Source organism: Ochotona princeps, chromosome 3, assembly GCF_030435755.1.
Source record: "Ochotona princeps isolate mOchPri1 chromosome 3, mOchPri1.hap1, whole genome shotgun sequence".
In the NCBI taxonomy this organism is placed as follows: domain Eukaryota; kingdom Metazoa; phylum Chordata; class Mammalia; order Lagomorpha; family Ochotonidae; genus Ochotona; species Ochotona princeps.
In genome coordinates this window covers 50578533-50600720 of record NC_080834.1, presented here as the reverse complement: position 1 = coordinate 50600720, position 22188 = coordinate 50578533, and the positions used below count along the sequence as shown (strand labels likewise).

The 22188-nt window shown below is 36.3% G+C and overlaps 1 protein-coding gene and 1 long non-coding RNA gene across 7 annotated transcripts in view; one reads left to right on the top strand and one right to left on the bottom strand.

Annotated features, from left to right (window-relative positions):
- The window catches only part of LOC105942035 (uncharacterized), a 197751-nt gene that overhangs the window by 62546 nt on the left and 113017 nt on the right, over nucleotides 1–22188 (top strand). The gene's annotated exons all lie outside the window — the stretch shown is intronic.
- Nucleotides 9751–22188, bottom strand: part of SAMSN1 (SAM domain, SH3 domain and nuclear localization signals 1) — a 157662-nt gene continuing 145224 nt past the window's right edge. For both annotated transcript variants that reach the window (XM_058661756.1, XM_058661755.1), the window contains one exon: nucleotides 9751–10496. In XM_058661756.1, coding sequence (XP_058517739.1) covers nucleotides 10294–10496 — 203 coding nt within the window. In that variant the 3' untranslated portion in view covers nucleotides 9751–10293. The remainder of the gene's footprint in view (nucleotides 10497–22188) is intronic.

Here is a 22188-nt window from a genome sequence, read left to right as displayed (position 1 = left end):
CTCCTATGTAAATAGCAGTTCAAGTCACAGCATCTGAGATGTTGAATCAACCTAGATGTCCATCAATTTATAACTGTTTAAAGAAAATGACATATATAAATACATGATTGAAATAGTTAACTATAAAAATGAAATCCTGACTTCTGACATCTGTAACAAATGTATGCAACTGAAGATTATTATGGTAAGTAAATTAATGAGGCACAGAAAGAAAACTATCACCTTTCATTTGCTATTGTTAATGTATGTAGAGAGGACAAAAATTGTGAAGATGTTAGATCAGTTGACATATAGCTATAAGTAGGGCTTCACTGAATCATGCTATGTAAATGACAATATGCTTTTGTTTTCCCTTTTTAAATAAAGAAATGGAATTGGTGGAATAATGAGGACTTTGTTCTTGATTTGGTTTTTAGGGTCACCAAATAATAAAAAATCACTAGTTTTACAATTAGGTGGATTCTCAATAGGTATACCATGTTTAATTTTTTTAAAAATTGTTTACTTCTCTCTTATCTTGTGATTATAATTAGAGCTCACTTGCAAACACTGGGTCATCTCCTTATCTTAAAATCCTAATTCACTCGTATCAGCAAAGACCCTTTTCCCAAATCATGCAATCTTTATGAGATTTTATGATTTAGCAACTTCTGTCAATTGGAGCAGTTATTCAGCCAAATGTAGTTGATCTGTCCAGTGTTTGCATTATGAGCTAAATAGTGGGATTTTAAGTGATGTATAACACTGTAATTTTCTCCATGCAGGAATAAAATTCAGTGTAATATGTGAGTGTTGGAGAACTGTAAGCTAAATACACTATACAAGAATTGCTGCCTAAGGAAGTAGGCCTTGGCAACTAGGGCTCAGAGAAGGAACTAGCTCATAAGTTGGTGATAATACTTCACATAAATTAAAGTAATGTTAATTGCCTCCCTCGAAGCAAGGCCATTAAGCAGCTTATTGCTCCTACCCTAAGAATTTATTTTGGTATTTCTTGTGGTCTTACCTTTTCAATGGTATTTTACTTTTGGCCCAGTGGGAATATAAACACCTCCCTGACAGACTTTTCTTACATATTTCATCTCTAAGTATAACTACAGAAGGAAATAACCAACTAAATGGGTCCTGATAAGCTCTAAAGCAATCAAAGGCAAAAGACCCTAGAATGACTTCATTGGTAGAGCTTCATTTTGCAACACAATTTCTCACAAGTAGAATATGTGTGTCTGCATTTCCTTATCTCTGAACAACCAAACTGTCAATGACCTTACCACTGGCCAGAGAGGTGTTTCTGTATCATTTTTTTTTTTTTTACATTCTACACACATGAGACCATCCTAACCATCCTAACTAGCAAAGAGATATTTTATCTCTTAAACAATCTTTGTTAATTTACTATTTGTCATATATAGTATGTGCAAAGCCATGACTGGCACAATTACTTTCTATTAATAGCTTTCCAAATAATTTGCAAGTTTCTCAAACTTGAAAAAATCTTGTACTTAGTCATTTAAAATTGAGCCAAAGGTCATGGAAGGACAGCTTAGTTGGATGGGGGTAGAAAAAAAATAGGAACACTAAGAAGTTATGTAAATGTCCTCTAACACGTCCCAAATTCTGAGGCCTAATGTACTGTAGCAATTCATCAGTCACTCTAATAGTCTTTTAACTTCTGTCAGAAAGCCTACTAAATGCTAACATCTTAAATGTTTAATATTCTAAAACATATTTTCATTAATCATGCAAATTATCTGGGCATCCATATTTTATAGTAACCTCCTTGAGATGAAGAGGCCTAAAGCTTTGTATGTGGAAGATTCATGTTATTAAGTGATATTTTAGATGAAATATAGCCAAAAAATCAATGAATTCAATATAAATTTAATAAATATAATTTCTGAATAGATGATATATTTCATTTGTAGAAATTCAAAAGATTTTTTAAATGTCAAATACTTCTAATTAGCTAGTAAGCAACTAAGATGTGCACTTGTTCTATTCTTATATAGTTGGTAGATGGATATTAAGTGGTAATAGATATGCATTTTTCTAATAGGACTAACTTGAGATTTCCTAGCAAAATAACTATGTGTTGGGCTGGTGGTAAGGCAGAGAATATTCCTTGTAGCTGGGCTGGACTGAATCACACAGTGGAGATCTTCATGGATGTCCTGCCAGTCATCACAATTCCAGGAATTCTTAGCTGCTTGTAAAGAAAAATAACTGTGAATGGGGGTCCCCTGGACAAGGGATTGAAAAGATAGAAAAGGTACACGGGGTACCTTTGGCTGATGTTACTGGAAATGCTTTACTCTTTTCTTTTTTTATTCCTGAGGCTGCTTGATTGTCAGCAAGGACCGAGACTGGTCATGAAGCAGAAATGACCCCAAACTACACAAATAATACTGGAGTCACATGCAGTGCTCACTGCGCTGAAGAACATAACCTAAGTAATGGGAGTCATAAGAGATGGCGAATTATTGTTGTAGTCCTCTTCCTTGCAGGAAATAGGTGGCAAAAGCCAGACTGCATAACTCAGAGAAAACTTACTTATAAAGGGACTTATTTACAATGAGTGTGAGTGAGCAGGATGGAGAGTAGGTGTACTAACGTGAGCTAGAAAAATAATGGGAACTATACTTATAGAGCTGTTACTTGGGAAAGTGAAGGAAAGGAGTGATTACCAGAATGAGAAGGAAAGGGAGTCATGTCAGAAGTCACCTTGAGAGAACCAGTGACCTTTGCCTAAGGGAGACATGCAGCAGGTGTCCTCAGAGAAGAAACACACTCCCAACCTCATGCCTCTCCTACCCTCTTTCACTCTAGGACTCTGATAAGACTGTAGAATTTCCTGTTGAAAGAGCCTGGCAGAAACACCTCCTTGCTGCCCAGCCCTCCCATGCCCTACCATATCTCTCAAGTATACACATCCTCCAAGAGTCTCCATAAGCTAACCTCCTTGAGTGGATCTTAGAGTGTGGACAATGGATTGTAGGGAGATGATTGGAATAAGAAAGATGTTGGTATGAATGCTCCACCTTCAGATATGGTACCAAAATCCACAGCTGTCCTTTGAGTGATTTTATTGTTGAGAGGGACTTTTAAATTTTGTTTTGAATTTTTTGCATCCTTGCCTATGTTTACATTTATGGTGAGATTTTCAATCCTAGCTAGATTTCTGGCATCATTGTTGCTTTCTCAGTATACTGACATAAACCACCATGGCCTTAGTACATTCAGATATTTCTGTTTAAAAAATAGTTAACCACAGTCTGGCCTGTTCATTCTTTTTCCCATATGCTTCCTCAGTGCACCAGTGTGAATTTCAGTGTTTGCAGTTGATATTGCTAAAGGAACACTAAGATTTCACTATTTTGTGTGGTTTCCTCTCTGATTATGTTTCTCTAGTAAAATATTTAACCATTGCTTCCTGAATTGTGGATTCTAAGGTGTAATAAAAACCTGAAGGGAAATACATTTGTTTTTATATGGAGAGCAGATTTCTTCCCAGAGCATTTTCAATGATTGCTGTTGAGAAAGAATGAGTAAAGCTTTGAAGAATAAAGAGCCGCAGAAAACCGACTGTCATGCGTAAGTCCACGCAGCCCCCAGGCACAGGACTTATGCGTCTCCTTTTGTTGAGTGTTCTATTTTTTATGAATATGCATATGGAGAAAAACCTCCCATCTGCTCTCTTTTAGCTGATTCTATCACATTTCTGAGCTGTGTATCATTATGGAGCTTCAGAGAAAGATGATCATTTACATTGCATATGGATATAAAGGAGAGAAAGAGTTGATGAGTTGCAAACAAGTATCATTTATATGGACAAAATGTGCCAGAAGTGCTTTTCACCCATTTTACTCAGCAAATGGAATGATTCCTGCCCATTCTCTTGGCCTGGTGCCCAAGAACTCTGCAAGGAAACGATCCTGTTAGCCTTTGCATCAGGATTGCAGTCTGTCCATGCAGACCAGTGATGCTCTGCACTCAGACCTGCCATGGACTCTGTAGGTCAAAAATTACCACTGGCGGTATTAATGCCACTTTTTAAGATTCTTCTCTCATAATTCCTTAGTTTTTAATATATACCTTGCGAACCTACAGATATCCTATTGGTAATTCAAATGTGAGAAATTTGCAATGATAAAGTGAAAAGAATGACAATAGCCCATGTTATGTTCCTAGTAGTCTCTCTGTGCCCTTCTGCACTCTGATTCTCTTGGAGTACATAATTTGAAAGTCCTCAATCTTGATAAATACGTAAATATCTACAGTAAGGGAACCTTCCAATGGTATCTCTATTGATCATAGTTCAATCAGTTTCTACCCAAAAATATGTAAGCCACCAAGGTCTAATATGTGCTAACACCAATAGTAGCCACAAGTCTCTTATTTATTCCTTCATAAATGTTGAGCTTGATGAATACATTTAGTTCATTAATGTTTCAAAAATGATTACTCCTAGTAAGTGTCAAAGGTGAAGAATTCAAGCTAAATATAGCACAGCTTCCACCTAAACTACTGAGGAGTAAACACAGAAATATTCTGTCATGATGAAAACATTCTTTCTGAAAAACTGCTAAACTGGCTGATCTCTGTAGTTGCTTCTGCCAACACAGTTGTCCAAACCTTTAGACAATTTATGTCTTTAGTAATAATTACTGTAAGTTCATGCCTTCATTATGATACTACATGCACTGCTTTCATTTTATGTTCAGAGTTCAGTGGGTGAAAATGAATTGGGAGAAATAATAATGTAGTAGATCTTTGTGCATACTCTCTGTGTTTGGTATGAGAACTATACAACCTTATCTCGTTTAACCAACCCCATTTTGTAAATTAAGCTTATAGGGCAGCAAACATTAGACACAGTGTTTAATATGCCAGTTAGGATGCTGGCATACCATATTTGAGAACCAAAGTTCAAGTCTTGACTCCACTTCCGATTCTAACACTCTGGGAGGTAGAAGGTGATGGGTCAAGGATGTGTACTTCTGTCTCGCATGTGGGTGACTTGGACTGAATTCCAGACTTCTGTTATTGGTCTGATCCCTAGCCTCTGCTGCTGCTGTGGGCACTTATGGACATGAACTAGTCAATGGGGAATCTTTTTCTCTCTTATACTATCTCTCTCTTTGAAACCAATATGATTAAATAAATAAAATTCTGAAAATCACACACATTAAAGACAACTGGCCTACTGAACTCCAGAGTTCCCAAACCAGGTGGTCCACTCTATATCCTCCAGATAGATGCTAAACACTGAAGGCAATCAGAGGAATTTGGCAGTGAGAAAGGAGGTAGAGCAGAATTAGGGTTAATTTTTCTTGCTACTTTAGCATTCCCCCCAAAAAAAACACTTGCTCATATGTAGAAGGTATTGATTTTTTTTTGTCTTTTTTAAAGGTCTATTTATTTTTATTGTAAAGGCAAATCAGATTTACAGAGAGAAAAATCTTTGGTACACTGATTCGCTCTGCAAGTGGCCACAATAACTGTAGCTGAGCAAACTGAAACCAACCAGGAGCTTCATCTGGATCTCCCATGGAGGTGTAGGGACCCAAGGCTTTGGGCCATCCTCAGCCGCTTTCCCAGGCAACAAGCAGAGAGCTGGATGGGAAGTGAAACAGCTAAGACACAAACCAGTGCCCACATGGTTCTCAATTTTTTTAAGAATTATTTTTGAACCCATATGTAGTCCCTATTCATTTTTCTTTTAGCCTTTATTTACATTTAGCATGCCTTCCACTTTATGAAGGAGTGTTTGAAATAGACATGTTAATTACACACACAGCTTTCTTTGATGGTGAGAATTTGGAAACATATGCATGTGGAGTATCTAAAATTTCTTCACATTATTTTTCTCAGAACTCACACTAGTTGTAAGTTTCTCAACATGAAATGTCCTCAATTTGTTCTCACTCAGAAAGTTACAAGGCAGTTGAGCGAAACCTCACCTAATTGGGTGTTGTCTAAAATCTGATTATCTTCAGCTGCCTGTAATTTAGAAGTTATTGCAGTAAATGCTCTTTACTAACTCCCTTGGCAATTTAATTTTTCAAAGACAGAAAAATTTTAATAAAATACATCAGAGTGAAGATATAATTATGTTTATATCCAAAGAAGGGAGAAAGTAGAATTTAAATGATCTGATATTTACATTAAAAAAAATTCATGAGGATTTTGTGATTTACCTAAGATATATTTTCTGTAACCTATATATACTTTTATGCCTACTGTCACAACACCTTTGAATTTTCAAACATCAAAAACTATGGAATCAGGTAATTGTTGCATCAAATTGCATGCGTAATGAAAGACTTGATGGTATTTTTTTTTTTTTTTTGCTGTGGGAAACCTATGCTGTGATTTTTATCGCAGCAATTATAGTTCAAAGGACCCTCATTTGCCCAGTGTTGGGCACCCTGTATGCTCTGCATCTAAATATTGCTGAGTAGGTCAATAAATAATGAGATGCGATTACCACTAGGCTTCAAACTAGAGAGCCAGTATGGCCAATAAGATGTGAACTATCCCATTTCACCTCTATTCTCTGAGATTTCAGAATCATGCTTCTCTACCAGGAAAAAAAACAAAATAGAAACAGTACAAGGTCCAAGACTCTCAACTTCCTCTCTATGTTGGGTCAACTCTTTTTACCTTTCTATCTCAGTTAGTCAGCTTTTCATGGTTGACAGAAATATCTGTCCTTCTTCAGTAGATGCTTACACCTGCCCTGAGTGACCAAGGGTTAGTGCTGCAGGGATTCATCAGGTAAAGAGAAAAGACAAGCAGCACTCATTCACTGTGGTACTCGCAGTGTTCTCCTGACAACTTGAACTTCCTGGTGTATCTACTTCTTTTCCTTCTCCTCTCTAACTAAAATTGAAGTATAGGTGAGGTGGTCACAGAAGGTGGCTGGGAACCCGCATTTACTTTTAACATATTGGTTACTCATTACTATGTCAATTAATTCCATAATGATGTAAATTTTTGCTGATGGTATGTTGGAGCTTTCAATTGACTGGGATGATACTCTGCTGGCTCTGTCATCAGACCAGAGAGGGTATACCTAAGAAGCCGTTGAACTTGACGGGACAATAAGATGCTGGACTCTATGTTTGGTATACGCTTGCAATGGGGAAATCTCAACTGAACTTGAGCTGTGGTTATGCAACAAGGTGGAGGAATCCACCATGGTGGGAGGGTTTGGGGAGGGGTGGGGAGAACCCAAGTATCTATGTAATTGTGTCACATAATACAATGTAATTACTGAAGTTAAACAATAAATAATTAAAAAAAAAAAAAAAAAAGAAATCCTATCTCTCTACTTCTGCTCACCATTTCCCTCAAGGACATAAAAGCACTGCTGCTAAAACATGGTTCCATAGGCCCCTGATTGTCCACAAACTCTTTGTTTTTCAGAGACTAAAATTGTGCCTTAGTTTGCTTCTTGGGCGATTTCCAACATTGCATCATCAAGTAGTTCTTTGGTGACTTCCAAACCCACAGTTTCCTGATATCTTCACAAAGAAACTATACTCTTGAGTAAACTGAGGCAATATGTTGATTAAGTTCTATTTTCATTTCTCGAATAATTATGATTAGTAACTGTCCTAGTTACAAGGATTCCTAGAATTATCCATTAGGAGTGGTGGCCATGGCAGAAGTAGAGCTCTAATGGAGACAAGCATCTGGATGTTTGAACCTGAGATGATGTTTTCTGTGGTGAAAGGGGAATAACAGAGTTAGGTGTGGGCTTTTTGCTTGAACTGGGTGCAGCATATGAAATTTACTCTCATGAATCTGGAACAACATATTAGATCAGGAAAGCAATGTTGAAAGCCAGCATTTGAAATAACACTTGGTATTCCCTGTTTTTTCCTAATGTGTGCTGTTGTGTGTCTACAAAATAGTAGATCACTTTGGAAGGTACTTACCTATAGTTTGAGTAATTGTTTTAAATCTTTTGAAGATGGAATGCGTTGTATTGGGAATTAGTATAATATTTAATATGCTCATGCAAACATTTCCTGTGTGATATTATGTTTGGTACCATGAGTTAAAAATCTCTAATACAGGAAGGACAGTCTTATGCAAGGGCAGTTGCCACACAAATAAATGAAGTATAGTGTGAGAAGCAGTCTAAACAATAGTTTGCAGGAAGCTATGAAAGAAGATAGCGACAAAGGGAATCATGAAAGGCTTCACACAGTAAGTGATTTTGTTGGTGAGTTTAGACAGAAAAGTCAGCATTTGAGGAGTTGTATGTGAACTGATGTGGCTAGCGTGTACACTTAGAATTATTGAGAGAAGAACACTCACTTTGTAGGTACAAATTGGTTGAAAAGGGCCTTAAACATCCCAGAGGGAAGTTTACTTTACAAAAGACAATGAGGGTCCATTTAAACACTCAAGCATGGGGTGGGATTTGTGACACAGCAGGTAAAACTGTCACGTGGGATACCCACACTGATATCACTTCCTCTGTTGGAATGTGTGGGTTCTTGTCCTGCTCCTTATCCCAATCTAGCTTATTGTTCATTGCATCCTGGGAAGCAGCGAATGGTGGCTCAGGTACTTGGGCCCTGACTTCCTGGCTCCTAACTTTGGCTTGGCCCAACCTTGCTTGCTGAGGGCATTTGGAGAGTGAACCAGCAGGTGACAGAGCGCTCCCCCTCCCCCAATCTGTTACACTACCTTTCCAGTAAATAAAAAACTTAAAACTTTTCAAGCAGGGGAAGGGCTCCTTTTGATTTGGAACTAGATATATTGTTCTAGATTCTGAGTGGAGGATGGATTAGAAGGTGGAAGGACAGTTGAAAACATATAGAAAAATTCAACACATGATAGCATGAAATTCCAAAGCTGGATGGTAACTAAGGAATAGATAGAAGGCAAAAACTGGAAACATTTCTGGAGGTAGAATAATTTAACTGGCATACTTGTTAGATTTACATGAGGCTGGAAGTGAGATGAAGAGAAAAAGTTTCTTCTTTGAAGACTAGTAAAAAGGTTGGAAATTTTAAGGGGAGAGTAAATTAGTAGAAAAAATAAGAATATGGACATGTTAAGTCTCTTAAACAGCATAGATCTGGGTAAGAGTGTGGAGGCCAGTATCAATTTTGGAATCACATAAAATAAAAAGCATGAAAACTGACTATAAAACCTCATGTGAAAAATTTTCTTGGGCCAGCACGATGGTTCAGTGGCTAAATCCTCACCTTGCATACCCTGACATCTCATGTGGACACTGGTTCATGTCGCAGTAGCTCCACTTCCCTTCCAGATCCCTGCCTCCAGGCAGTAGAGAATGTTCCAGACCGTGTACCCGTGTGTGAGGTCCAGAAGAAGCTCCTGGCTCCTGGTTTCAGATCAGCTCAGCTCTGGCAGTTGCAGCCATTTGTGGAGTGAACCAGCGGATGGAAGATCTTTTTCTCTGTCTTTCTCTCTCTGTAAATCTGCCTTTCCAATGCAAATAAATCAAGGAAAAGAAAGGAAAGGAAAGGAAAGGAAAGGAAAGGAAAGGAAAGGGAAGGGAAGGGAAGGGAAGGGAAGGGAAGGGAAGGGAAGGGAAGGGAAGGGAAGGGAAGGGAAGGGAAGGAAAGGAAAATTTCTGTAACAATCTAATATTAAAAAAAAGTAGTCTGGAACATGGCATACACATAGTGCTTTTTATTATTAACAAATATTTACACTTGAAGACAATATCTATACAATTAATAAAATCAGTTTTCCTGAATAAGAACGACAGTACATTATATTGGATAACATAGTAAAGAATATCAGCAAAAATATTTACTAAACCACCATAATGGATTAGGTTACAGTATCTCTGGTATTGACCCCTTTTCCTATAAGTACAAAATGAGTATAGATGTAATTTTGGGCAAGTTGACTCAACGGAAACACCTTCTACCACTAATCATTCAATTATATGTATAAATTCAAAATTAACAAGGAAATAAGGAGGGATTTCTTTGCTAATGTTATGATTTTGTACTTGTGAAATAAAATCAAATAAGGCATGTATCACATAATGAAACATTTACACTCTACTTTTCCTATTACAGATGTGTAAAATATGAAGTCACAGAATTTAAAATATAAATATATACATTTTATTTACAATAAATGGGACAGAGATGTAAGCTTGTATGTACAATCACTCAGATTAAAATAATTTAACTTTAGGTAGTAATTACCAGTAGTTCTCTTTTTCTCCTACTTGGCCTTTTGGCACAGAAGTTAAAATGTGATGCATGGTAGCCAAATTGTTAGGATGTATATTTAGATGGTTGGCTCCTTGATGCTAATCTTTTGGACCATCTCAGGCAGATTTTCAGACTCCAACTCTTCTTTGCCATTATCTGAATTTCCTGAAGAAATATAGCAACCAGAGTCCCGTGGGCAGTCATCTAACTGTGACTTGCTTAAGGAGATGTCGGAGCCTAAGGATGTGGGCACTGGAGTATTTTCTTGCTCTTGAATAGCTTTGGATAGAAAACAGAGCAGGAGTTAAAGCCAAACCAAAAAAAATTTTTTTTCTTGCATTTACTCATTCACTTTAAAGCACTCTCCTATTTTAGTTGTTATAATCTTGACTTCACTAAGCAGAAATTTATATACGTAAAATGTGTTTTTATTATAAAAGACATATTAGCCCCACAGATTACAAGCCACTATTTTCTCAACAAAGTTTGCTCTTCATTGTTCACTTGCAGTTTCATGGAATTCATGTGAAACTCCTATGACCAAAACAAACTCGAATTTAACACTAATAACTTGCCAGAAAATGCAAACTGTACCCATAGTGTGACTAATCTCTTGCCCAAATACTACTTAAAGTGTCATTTTAAGCAACATGCCTCTGAATGATCAATGAGTCACTGAAGAAATTAAAAATGAAATAAATTCTTGAAATAAAGAAAAATGAGCAATATGTCAAAACATGTGGGAGACAGCAAAAATGGTATTTAGAGGGAGGGTTGTAGCATTGAGCTTACATAAAAAAGAGAAATTTTTAAACAAATATCGAATGCTGTTTCTTAAAAAATTCAGGAAACAAGAGCAAACCAAACCCTAAGCCAGCAGGAGGCAAGAAATAATAAGGATCAGAACATAGAAAATTTAATTGAAAAAACTACAAATAATAAAATGCTGTACTTTTCAGAGGTAAAATGAAAATAGGTGAAAAAACGTTAAATACACAAAACTAGAAGTAAATGAAGAGATAATATAACCAACACCACTGAAATACAAAGAATCATAGAGACACGAAAAACTGCACGTTAATAAACTAGAACATCTTAAAGAAATTGATAAATGTATGGACATATAACCCATGAAGATTAAATCAATAATATATAGACAATCTTTACTGACTCATAAAATCAAGGGGTTTGAAACAAAAAAGTCTCCATCAAGGAAATGTATATACTGAAGTCTAGAAAACACTTAAGAGGAACTAACTCCAATATTCTTCACATGTTTCCAAAATGCTGAACAGGATGAAACTCTGCCAAGTTCTTTGTTGCCAGCATGACTCTAATATCTAAATTTAACAAAGAAAGAACTCAAAAGAAAACTACAGAACTGTATCTTTGAACAACAAACACGCAAATAGTTTCAACAAAATACTAAAAAATCAGATTGAAAATGACGTAAAAAGTTCATACTTCTCAGTCAAATTGTATTTATCCTAAATCTGAATTTCAAGAAGCAGCTGGGGACTCAAACTAGCAGCCCAGTGGGATGGTTGTTTTTTGTTGTTGTTTTGTTTTGTTTTGTTTTTCCTGGTTACACCAGAATCCTGGTCTCTGGTTGAACTCTATTTGGTGGGGAATTAAGCCCTTTACTGTAGTGTAAATTAAATATGCCATCTCAAAAACTAAACAGAAGGAAAGAAAGGAAGAAAGAGAAAGAAGAGTCAAGAAGAAAACGAAAGAAAATGGGAGGGGGAAGGGAAAGAAGAAGGGAAAGAAAATTCTTTTATTATTAGTGTATTTATGAACTATATCATAAAACTAAAAATTAACAAATGATAAAAAGAAAGTCAATAAATAAAATCTGAAAAATGCATTATGATTTAAATATACAGGCTAATTCAAGAATTCAGATAACGTGGATTAACAAACATCATGAAGGGCAATCATGTACATTAAGGTTTCAGTTACTGGGGTTTAACTAACAAAACTTTAAATATCTGAGATTTTTCTGTCTCTATTGATGAGAAAAGTAGACATGAAAAACTAGGTTGCTTTCAGAGGGGAAAACACCAAAGAAGTGAAATCCACCCTCTCACTAGCTTGTCATCCATATCTTTGTAGATTTGAACAACAGTCATCTGTGTTCACATTGAATTCTTTGTCTTTAAAAGCAGGGCTCCATCTTTAACAGGCATGATCTTTTAGAAGAAAGAATTAATAGTAGAACTGTAACAGATAGCTCTAAAGAGTTTAGCAGATGAAGATTCCTGTTAGTGTCAGCTTCCTCTTGGCAAATGCATCTATTGCCTTCCTTGACACCAGCGGATGTGGTTCTGCATCAGAAACTGAGCATGTCAGCCCAGCTATGGATCTCAGCCTACCACCTCCAGGCTGTGTCAGGGTTCCTTGTCTACTACCTCTAATCGCAGGGCTTTCTTTGTTAAGCCAGTCCAGTAGCCCCACTGGAAGAACTAAGCACATACATTTAAGATAGAAACAACAACTCTGACTTCCCATTCCAGTGAGGAGAAAATAAATCTGAACTTCAAGATCTGGGAAACAAAGTAATTGTGCAATTTTATTCAATAGCTTATTACCACACAAATTAATTCATCCTTAGGAGATCCACTTTTCATTATATATATATATATATATATATATATATATATATATATATATATGAGAAAAAGAAATGAAATGGATAAGAGTTGGGGAGGAGGAACTCAAGCTATCCCTATTGGCAGATGACATGAGTCTGTATATACGGAAACCAGATGACTTTACTAAAACTTGGAATTAAGAGTTTAAAATGTTCAGATCGTACTAACGTTGGTTAATGGTTCCCTGGGTGTTCAATTATCACCAACCTTTCTTACAGCCTGACATGAGCCCTGGTGCCCCAGGGCACCTTTAAAAGTAGTGAATTAACCTCTATTTTTAAATGGTACTACTTAGGCACCATCATGCAAGAAGTGAGAAGTTATCACTGATACATACTCCACAGTCTATGGTTTCAGATAGAGAAGACTGGTTCAGAAAAGCTGGAAAAATGGTTAAATTTGCTTTTTGGTCTACTCATCTTTAACGAGTCATAGCACTTGTTTCAATCTTTTCCTCAAGGCTTTTCTTCGCAACAGTAAAACCGCATCTATACCATCCTTTTGAATCATCTCCACATGTATGACAATTGTATTTAACCATGGATTTGAAATTCACGTATTCAAGTGTAGTGATATTATAACCAGTTCTAGGTAAATGTAAGGTTAATTGTAATACCTATTGTGCAGTTATTTTTTCATTTTAGCTACCGTGAAACATTTTCTATTTTATAGTCACAGTTTTGGGGGCTTCACTTACTGTTCAGTAGTCTTTATGAATATCAGTCATTTATTTTTGTTTCTGAACTTTTCTTTTATGGAAAAGCAATGCTGAAATGTGCCCTCACTATCTAAAGAATGGGCTTTCTGTTCGGCTTCATCTCTTCTGTTTCATAGCCACTGAAATGAAATGATCCAATGCTGTGTTCCAATATCCTAGTATTTCTTGAATTTTCCAGATATATAAGTCTTACTACATACATCCCTCCACATCGGCATTGACCAAAATTGACCCATGTAAATATTATGGTTGTGACATTTGAGCCCTTTTCCTAGTGCCTAAGTTAAAATTGGACCAACTCCATCGATTGATACCTTACACGAGACTTGGTATAATGAACCCTGTTCAATCCCAATATTCGGTTCTCTTTGAGTTGGTTCCTATGCATGGAACTCTCCCAGGAAAGAAAACATGGACTTAAAGACTTCTGATTTCCCAAACCAATCACTTTTCTTTCAAAAATATGTATCTGCCTTTTTTGTTTCGTTTTGTTTAGAGCCTCTGAGGCCTCCGTACACTAACCTCAAAGAGAAGTGAGATAAACAAGCAATAAGTGAAAAACTAGCCTTATCAGAGAAAATGCCATTGGTTAATGCTAGCAATAAAAAACACATCTGCTTTTATTTCCTCTTAAGAAATGCTATATCACATTCCCTCAATTCTAGGAATTGGCTTGTTTTTAAACATAGGCTATCTAGCATAGAAAGCTTTCTTTGGCAACTTTTATGGAAAAGGGAAATAGTTTCTCAGTATGAAAGTGAGGCAGCACAGTAATTTACAGAGTAGTGGTAATTTGCTAAATGCTTTCCTGGTGAAATAAAAACATGACTATGCCTCCTCGACTGCTTCCCACCAGGCTTGCGATAATTTCAGGCAGGTGATCAGTTGGAACCCTCAACAGTAACTATATAAAGAAAAGACAAGGCATTGTGTTAGATTATGGAGATGAAAGTTTTTTAGCATTCAGATTTTATGTTGGAGGGTCAACAATTCCTCATCTTACTGCTTTTCATCATTAAACTAATGACAAAGAGTGACAGATACCTGGGTTTTATGATAGTTTTTTCTTCCTGCTATGGGGGTGAATTCACACTAATGCGTTCACATTTTTCTCTAAGTCATTTAGTTCCTACATGTAGCCGTGAAACACACACACACACACACACACACACACACACACACACACACACAAACCTAATAGGTCTACACAGAAATTGAAATCATAACCTTCATCAGTTTTGTCCTATGGCCCAATCATTTGGGCTAAGCAGCAAGTAACAGTGGAATAGAAAGTAGCTTATCTCCAAAATGACAGAATTCCCATAAGATATCAGAATGCATCTTTTATGTCAAAGTATTTCTAATAGCACAATTTTTAAAAGTGAGTGATTAATGTATTTTACACAAGTGATTATATTAAAAAGATACAGGCCTAATGTATATATAATGAAAAAAAATCAAAGTGTTCAAATTTAAGAAAGATTTTGCCCTGTGTATTCTCAGATTTTGTACAATGTTTTTATGTTTTATTTTCTAGATGAACACATTAAAATATCATAATTTTTCAAAAGGCAATGAATTTTAAAATCTGGATATATTGAAGAATTCTAAAATAATTTGAAAAATAATCTTCCTTATTTCTGCCAGCTAACAGCATGCTTAACAGGACCTCATCAAAGCAGCACAGTATTGTACTTCACATAATGAAAATAAAACAATCACGCTATCAAAAATTACTCAAGACAAATTTTATCTAGAAGGACTAATTTGAGTAATGATATATTTCTGTTTCCTACCCAAATGTTATGGAATTCTATAAAGCCCATGGATCAACATTTTGACATGGTTATCAATATTAAAAATAAGTGGTGTTTAAAACAGAATTATTTACAAAATTATTATATTGAAGTCATAACTTCAAGTAATTTATTAAGTATAAGCCATCTCAGTTGTACTAAAAATGAAGAAAGCTTTAAAGAAATGAAAGTAGATTCTTATGCTGAGAAAAGTTTCTCATTGTTTAAAATGCAGATTCAAATATTAGGGAGTCAAGGTTTTGATTAGAGAGTCAACTACCAATTTTTGCTTGAGTTTTCCAGGTTTCATTGGACCCAGAACGATAAACTAATGCAACCTGGAAGTTATGGTAAAATCCTTGGCTCAAAGAAAGCACTTTGCATATTGTTTTTTCATAAATAAAACATTTCGACTAATTAAAGAAAATTGAACTTAGAAAAGGTTAAAGAGGTAACTTGTTTTTCTTGTACAGCAATGAACACTCAGAATAATAAAAATTTCATTTTCTCAGCATTCTTGGATTTTTAAGTTAAGCAAAATAAGGTGATTTCACAAAATGCTGACATTAACACTATGGCACCCTCCCTCTAACCCTTACCATTTTACAATGACAAAACTGGCTTGAGGTCAGACAGATAGTTGGGTAGAAAGGGATTAGAACCACAGTTTCCTACTGCCATTCCAATGCTTCTTCCAAAACATTCTAAAGGCGGCATCTCTGACCCTGTGCATGCCTCTGAAGCCATGATAGCTCCCTCTGTATAGGGTGGGTAGTTATTACATGGTGGTCAGTTACTGTTCTGGTGCAGGCAGCTCTGATTGGCCATTTGGCTCCTCATCAGCCAGATTCTCCCCATTGTTAATAATGAAAACAGCTGTTTATGCAGGGCCTAAAATATTGCCACCAGTCTAGTGCCTTCTGCAAAGAGGAAACATCAGGGGTTTGTGTCTTGAGACAACTCAAAACCCCAAATTCATGTTTTTAAATTTTTTTAAAATTGTATTTATTTGAAAAAGAGACCATGTTGCCATCCACTGGTTTATTCCCATGTGCCTACAATGGCTAAGGAGTGAAACAGATGGGGCAGCTGAATAAAGCTGGGACCCAGAAACTTATCCAAGGTCTACCACATAGGTGTCAGGAACACAATTATTTGAGCCATTACTGTGTCTTCAAGGATCTGTATTGGCAGGGATCTGGGGTCAGGAGACTGCAATGAGTATCAAAACCAGCTACTCCATAGATATGGGCTTCTCAATCACCATGTCAAATGCTCACACTCCCTGTTTTTTTTAGGTTTTTAGTATATAAGATACCGAGAATGACAGAAAAAGAGTTCCCATCTACTAATTAACTCCCCCAAATTATGCAATGGCCAGAACTGGACCGAGCCAGATATAACAGCCAGGCATCCAGTTCAGGTCTCCCTTGTGAATGACAGGAACCCATTGACTTGAGTCATCACCACTGTTTCCCAAGGTTTGCATTGGGAGGAAGCCAAAGCCATAGGCACAGTCGGACAGTGAGTGTCTCCACTAGTGGCAAACTGCTAAGCTAAATACTCTCCTTCAACCGCATATTCTGAGTTATTCAGCCTAAACCGAAGCCATTCTGTAGGTAACAACGCTGCATTTATTAGTCCAGAGGCAGTTGTTGTCTGTGGAGGAAAACTTAACGGCTCATTTGCACAACTCTCAATTCTTTCCAATTTCATTTTGAGTACCTAGAATTACCTAGACATTTTGTTTTTCTAAGTACAACTAATATTGGTATCCACTTAACTTGAACATTAGCTACTTTTTGGGCAAAAAAAGGCACAAAATGAAAAAGAGGAATTTATCTATGAAAAAAAAAAGGACCAGTTACCGCTGTTCCCTGATTCCATGAGTGAATAAATAGTTGAAAATCACCCTCCCTTCTTGCCTTCTTGCACACCTCTTCTATAGCCTGGCATCACAGTCTATCTCATAATATGTGTCTTGGGAAATGAATCTTCTCAGTTGAGGCTCATAGCAATCTCCACTTATACCATTTCAAGTACTTCAGGAAGGGCACTCAAATCACAGTAACTGAGTGGCAGCGTGTACAGCACCATTAGCCTGCTATTCTACCCCACCACACATCCACATGGAAGGCTCTGCTCTAAGGAATATTTATTCTGTTGAGGTATCTTTATTTTGGATTTTTAAATGCCTAAATGAAATAGAAAAATGACATTACATATCTAGAGTGGCTTTGGAAAATCAATTTCATATTTTTTATAGTTAATAATTCTGTTTGCTTGATGAGGAAATTAAGAACATGCCACCCGCAAAACATGCCACCTGGGCGCATTGACTATTTTGAGTGAAAGCCACTTGAAAAGCAGCAGGTAAAAGAGCACTGTGACCTTCCTCCTTCTTTCTAAAAGCAAGAGATGAATTCCCACTGAAAAAAATGTCCTTTTTCTCCTAGAAGCAGAAATAAACAGCTGACTATCTGTTTATATGTGTTCAACCATAAGTTGCCTAGTCTTGATGAAGCAACAGAAATCTGTAGAAATAAACCATGTTAGAGTAACTTTTCTAGCCACTACTCCTGTGCTTTTCGAATTTTCAGAATTTACTATTCTTTGTCTAATTTGGTAGCTGTGCAACAATAAGTCTCTTTCTCCATGAACTCTTTTGCCATGTAAAACTTGCATTAAATAAGTCAGTACATTTTTCATCTCTTAGTCTGTCTTGTGTAAATTTAACTCTTAGGCTCAGTGAGTGCTAAAGCAAGCAAAGAAACAAAAAGTTCCAAAAGGCTAGACATAGGATGTTTTCTCCATGCAATCAATGGTGAAAAACAAATCTAAGCATGTATCATTTCTAAAATTATTTTCAAGCAAAAATAGATTATCAGTAATGATATGCCATATATTTCTTTCACCATTTTAATATATTTTGGACATTCTCCAAGTTTCATGTCACTACATGAAAAGCCCTATATTATGATCTTTTTTTAAAGATATATATATATTTTTACTGGAATGACAGTGTTACACAGAGAGGGAAATATAGAGAGTGAGAAATGTATTAGGATTAGCTTGCTACGCCACCACACCAGCCCCTTATATCATTACCTTAAAGTCAGTATTTGTTTTTTAAGATTTATTTATTCTTTATTGAAAGGCAGGCTTTACTGGGAGAGGAACAGAGAGTGAAATCTTTCATCTCCTGATTTTGTGCCCCAAATGGCCACAATGGCTGGAGCTGAGGTGATCTGAATTTGAAGAAATGAAAATAAAAGCAAAAATAGCAAAATTCATGAGCAAAAAAAGTATTGAAAGGGTTATTGATCTTATATTTTGCATGGAGTGTGCCTTATATCAGAGAGAACATATGATTTTTATCCTTTTGGGATTGACTTATTTCACTGAGCATAATGGTCTCTAGTTTGGAACATTTGGTTGCAAATGGTGGAATTTTATTCTTTTTTTTTAATGGTTGAGTAGTATTCCATGGAGTAGATTTATCTCAGTTTTGTTATCCACTCCTCTTTTGATGCGCATCAGGGTTGTTTCCTTTGCTATTTTAGATTGTGCTATTTGCTATAAGTAAATATAGAAGTACAGATCCCTTTCTCATATGCGGTCTCATTCCTTTGGTTATATTCCTATTCCTAACAGTGGGATAGCTGGGTCCTACATATCCCGACTTTTAAAAGTTGAATTTAGATGGGCAAATTCCTTAATTTGAATTTTTGAATACACATGTATGTATGTTATGCATACTTCAAGTTCTGCTGTTTTTGTTTTGTTTTGTTTTGTTTTATATCATAGTCTTCCTAAAGCATTTACACTCGAGCACACACAAGTGTGTACTTGTTTAGCTCACGAAACATAAACTGACAACTCATATAAAAATCATTCATCTACACAGGAGCTTGGACATGTGCGGTTCAGACAATATTTTTTATGATCAGAAGAAAATCTACTGTATTTTGAAGATCCTTCATCATCTCAGACACTATGCATTCATCTTATAAATGTTTGCTACCCATTCACAGATGAAGAGCACAGGGAAAGTGGTTTGGAGCACATGTGGTAATGGAAAATTGCTGTTGTTACCACGGAGTAATTGTTACACAGCAATGTGTAACACAAAATCAGTACCCTCTTAAAGCAAGCATGGGGGTTCTCTATATGGAAAGACATTACAAAGACCCTACATCAGTGGGGCGCGTTTATTTCTGATAAACATACTTGTATCTCATTACTTTATATTACATACAGTAAGCATATGTCATAGATAAAATATCGGAGATGCATATGGGAGATTTCTTTCATCTCTATGACTCGGTCCTTCAAAGGAAAGAACAACAAAAAAGACAAAAGTAAATCTAAAGAAATTGAACTACAGAGACCCAAATAGCCACAACCAGAAACAGATAAAACTATCTAATTGTAAATACATTAAACTGTCAGAAGGTATCCCTTATATATGTGGCCAGTTAGTGTATCTTTTAAAAGCTGTACATGTGTTGAATCTATATTCAATTCATATAGAAAGTGGGTTAGAAACTCCAGGTATACATGTCAGGGTCTCTGGTGCCAGGCTACCCTGGCACGCTGTTAGGCCAACTGCTGGACTGTTGCTTGGCTGTATTACAAATCTCCTTGCTGACAGCTCTTGCTCCAGGCACCTGGCTGAGCTCTGTCATTTGCCCTGTGTGGATTTGGACATATAGGCAGGCAAGAAGGCACAACTGGGAATGGTTCAGCAATAAGGGGCTGCTGTGACCACAGCTGATGCCAACGACCTGGCATAAAATCCCCCTTCCTTTTCCTCCTCTTTTGGCATTGCAACCAGGGTTGGCAGTAACCAATAATACACTGTGTACAGACTTGTAAGTTTGCTTGTTATATTACTGTTTTTGTTTTAATTTCAAATGTAATTTTTGCTGTATTTGAGGAAAAAGAAGGTAATTCCTTCACACATTGTCCTCTAGGATAAGAGTATACTTTCTCATAGATGACAGTGTTTCTAAATGTGTTAAAAAAAGAATAAGTTTAGAATAAGAAAAATATTTTGTGTAAATAGTAATTAACTCTCAGATTATCTTAAACAAGCATTTCTGAGTAAGGCATAAGAAATGTGAAGTTGTATTTATGAAACAAAACACACATACATACATACATACACATATACAATTTTAATTTACTGGGAATACTTCCTCCCAGAGTAAATAAACCATTTTGTATTTCAAGTAAATAGAGATCCTCTCATTTGCACAATATAAAATGATTCTGCTCTCCTGCTCCTTTAAGAGTTGAGTCTCACCCTAATTTTTTGTGCTCCCTTGAACATTATATAGATCCCAGTTGAGGGAGCCAATGGTTTAATTCTGTTGAGCTGTAGTGCAATGCAGGAACAAATTCTGAATTGCTGCTTCTTGGAATCACAAAACCCTCAAGTCATTACCCTTCTGTGTAAGTATCCAGTGTCCTGCACTAACATTCCTCAACAGCCCTTTCATCAATGAGCTGGAGAGGCAGTTGCCACCTGTCCACCAATGACTTAAAAGTTTAATCTGGTTGCTACTTACACGGTCAGAGTGGAGACACAATATAGTTCATCGTGGACTATGAGAAAGAAAATCAATTATTTTAAATACTATATCACTGTTTTGTTCCCTATCCCAGCCTCACCTTCTTGATGCCTCTGGAAGCATTAAAGGCTTACATGTGACTCATGGTCTTTCCTAAATAATTGCAAAGTTTGAGTTTATCCTAGAAATATTGCTTGATGAGCTCAAGTTTTAAACCAAATGATTGGCAATACCACACTTTCTACGACCCCTCCTTGCTAACACAAACCCTAAACTCAGAGTGGTTTGAGGTTCCCCAACTTGGCATTATTCAATGGTGAGAATCAAATGCATACATGAAGTCCTGGCAAATTTGCATAATCTATTCCTTAAAAAATGCTGACTATTTTTAACCTATGACTGTGACATGCATTCATTTTTAATAATGTCTTAGTTTTTTTATAAGCAGATAGTCAAGGTCTTTATCATTCAAGGTACATGAAGGTTGTGTATTTAATCTTTAGCGTGGTTGTAGAAGATATGATTCATAGAGTATAGATAAAAATAAGCATGCGGCAGCATGGTGCCAAATCATCAGAACTCACCATCTTATCAACAAAAGGAAGTCATTCTTCTTTATTTCTTGAGCAAAGCAGTTTCACAGAAGATAAATAGCTTTCAGCCAGGATAGCCTAACATGCAGTATGCATCTCTTTGACATGTATATTCTAATCATATTTCAGACCGTAAGATTAAAATAAAAAAATCTCAGGGTTTGGTGTTAACAAGAAACACTGGCTGAGTCTGTATTTTCCCCATTTTCAACTAGAATTTAGCTGTGTGTGTGTGTGTCTGCATCATTAGCTATTAACAAATGATCAATTTATAGTAGCCATCAATCATCACATTCTAAAATTTTATGCATGAAAATAACTTCTGGCACTCAAACCTTTTAATAGCAAGTATTGAAACTCACCTTTTGCTATGCAGACATGTTTTGTTTTCAGAAACCAAGACATAATAGAATGTTTTTAATAGATTTAAGAGATTGGAATTTCTATATGTGAATTTGAGAAAGCCATTTAGTTACTCCAGTTTTGATTTTCCTATCTTGAAAAGTCTGGAGCAGATTTTTTTAAAGATTTTTTTTTTATTCCTCTGAAAGAGAGGGAGAGACAAACACCAATGCACAAACACACATGTATGAACACACACACAGAACGAGGGAGAGAGTTATTCCATCCGAGG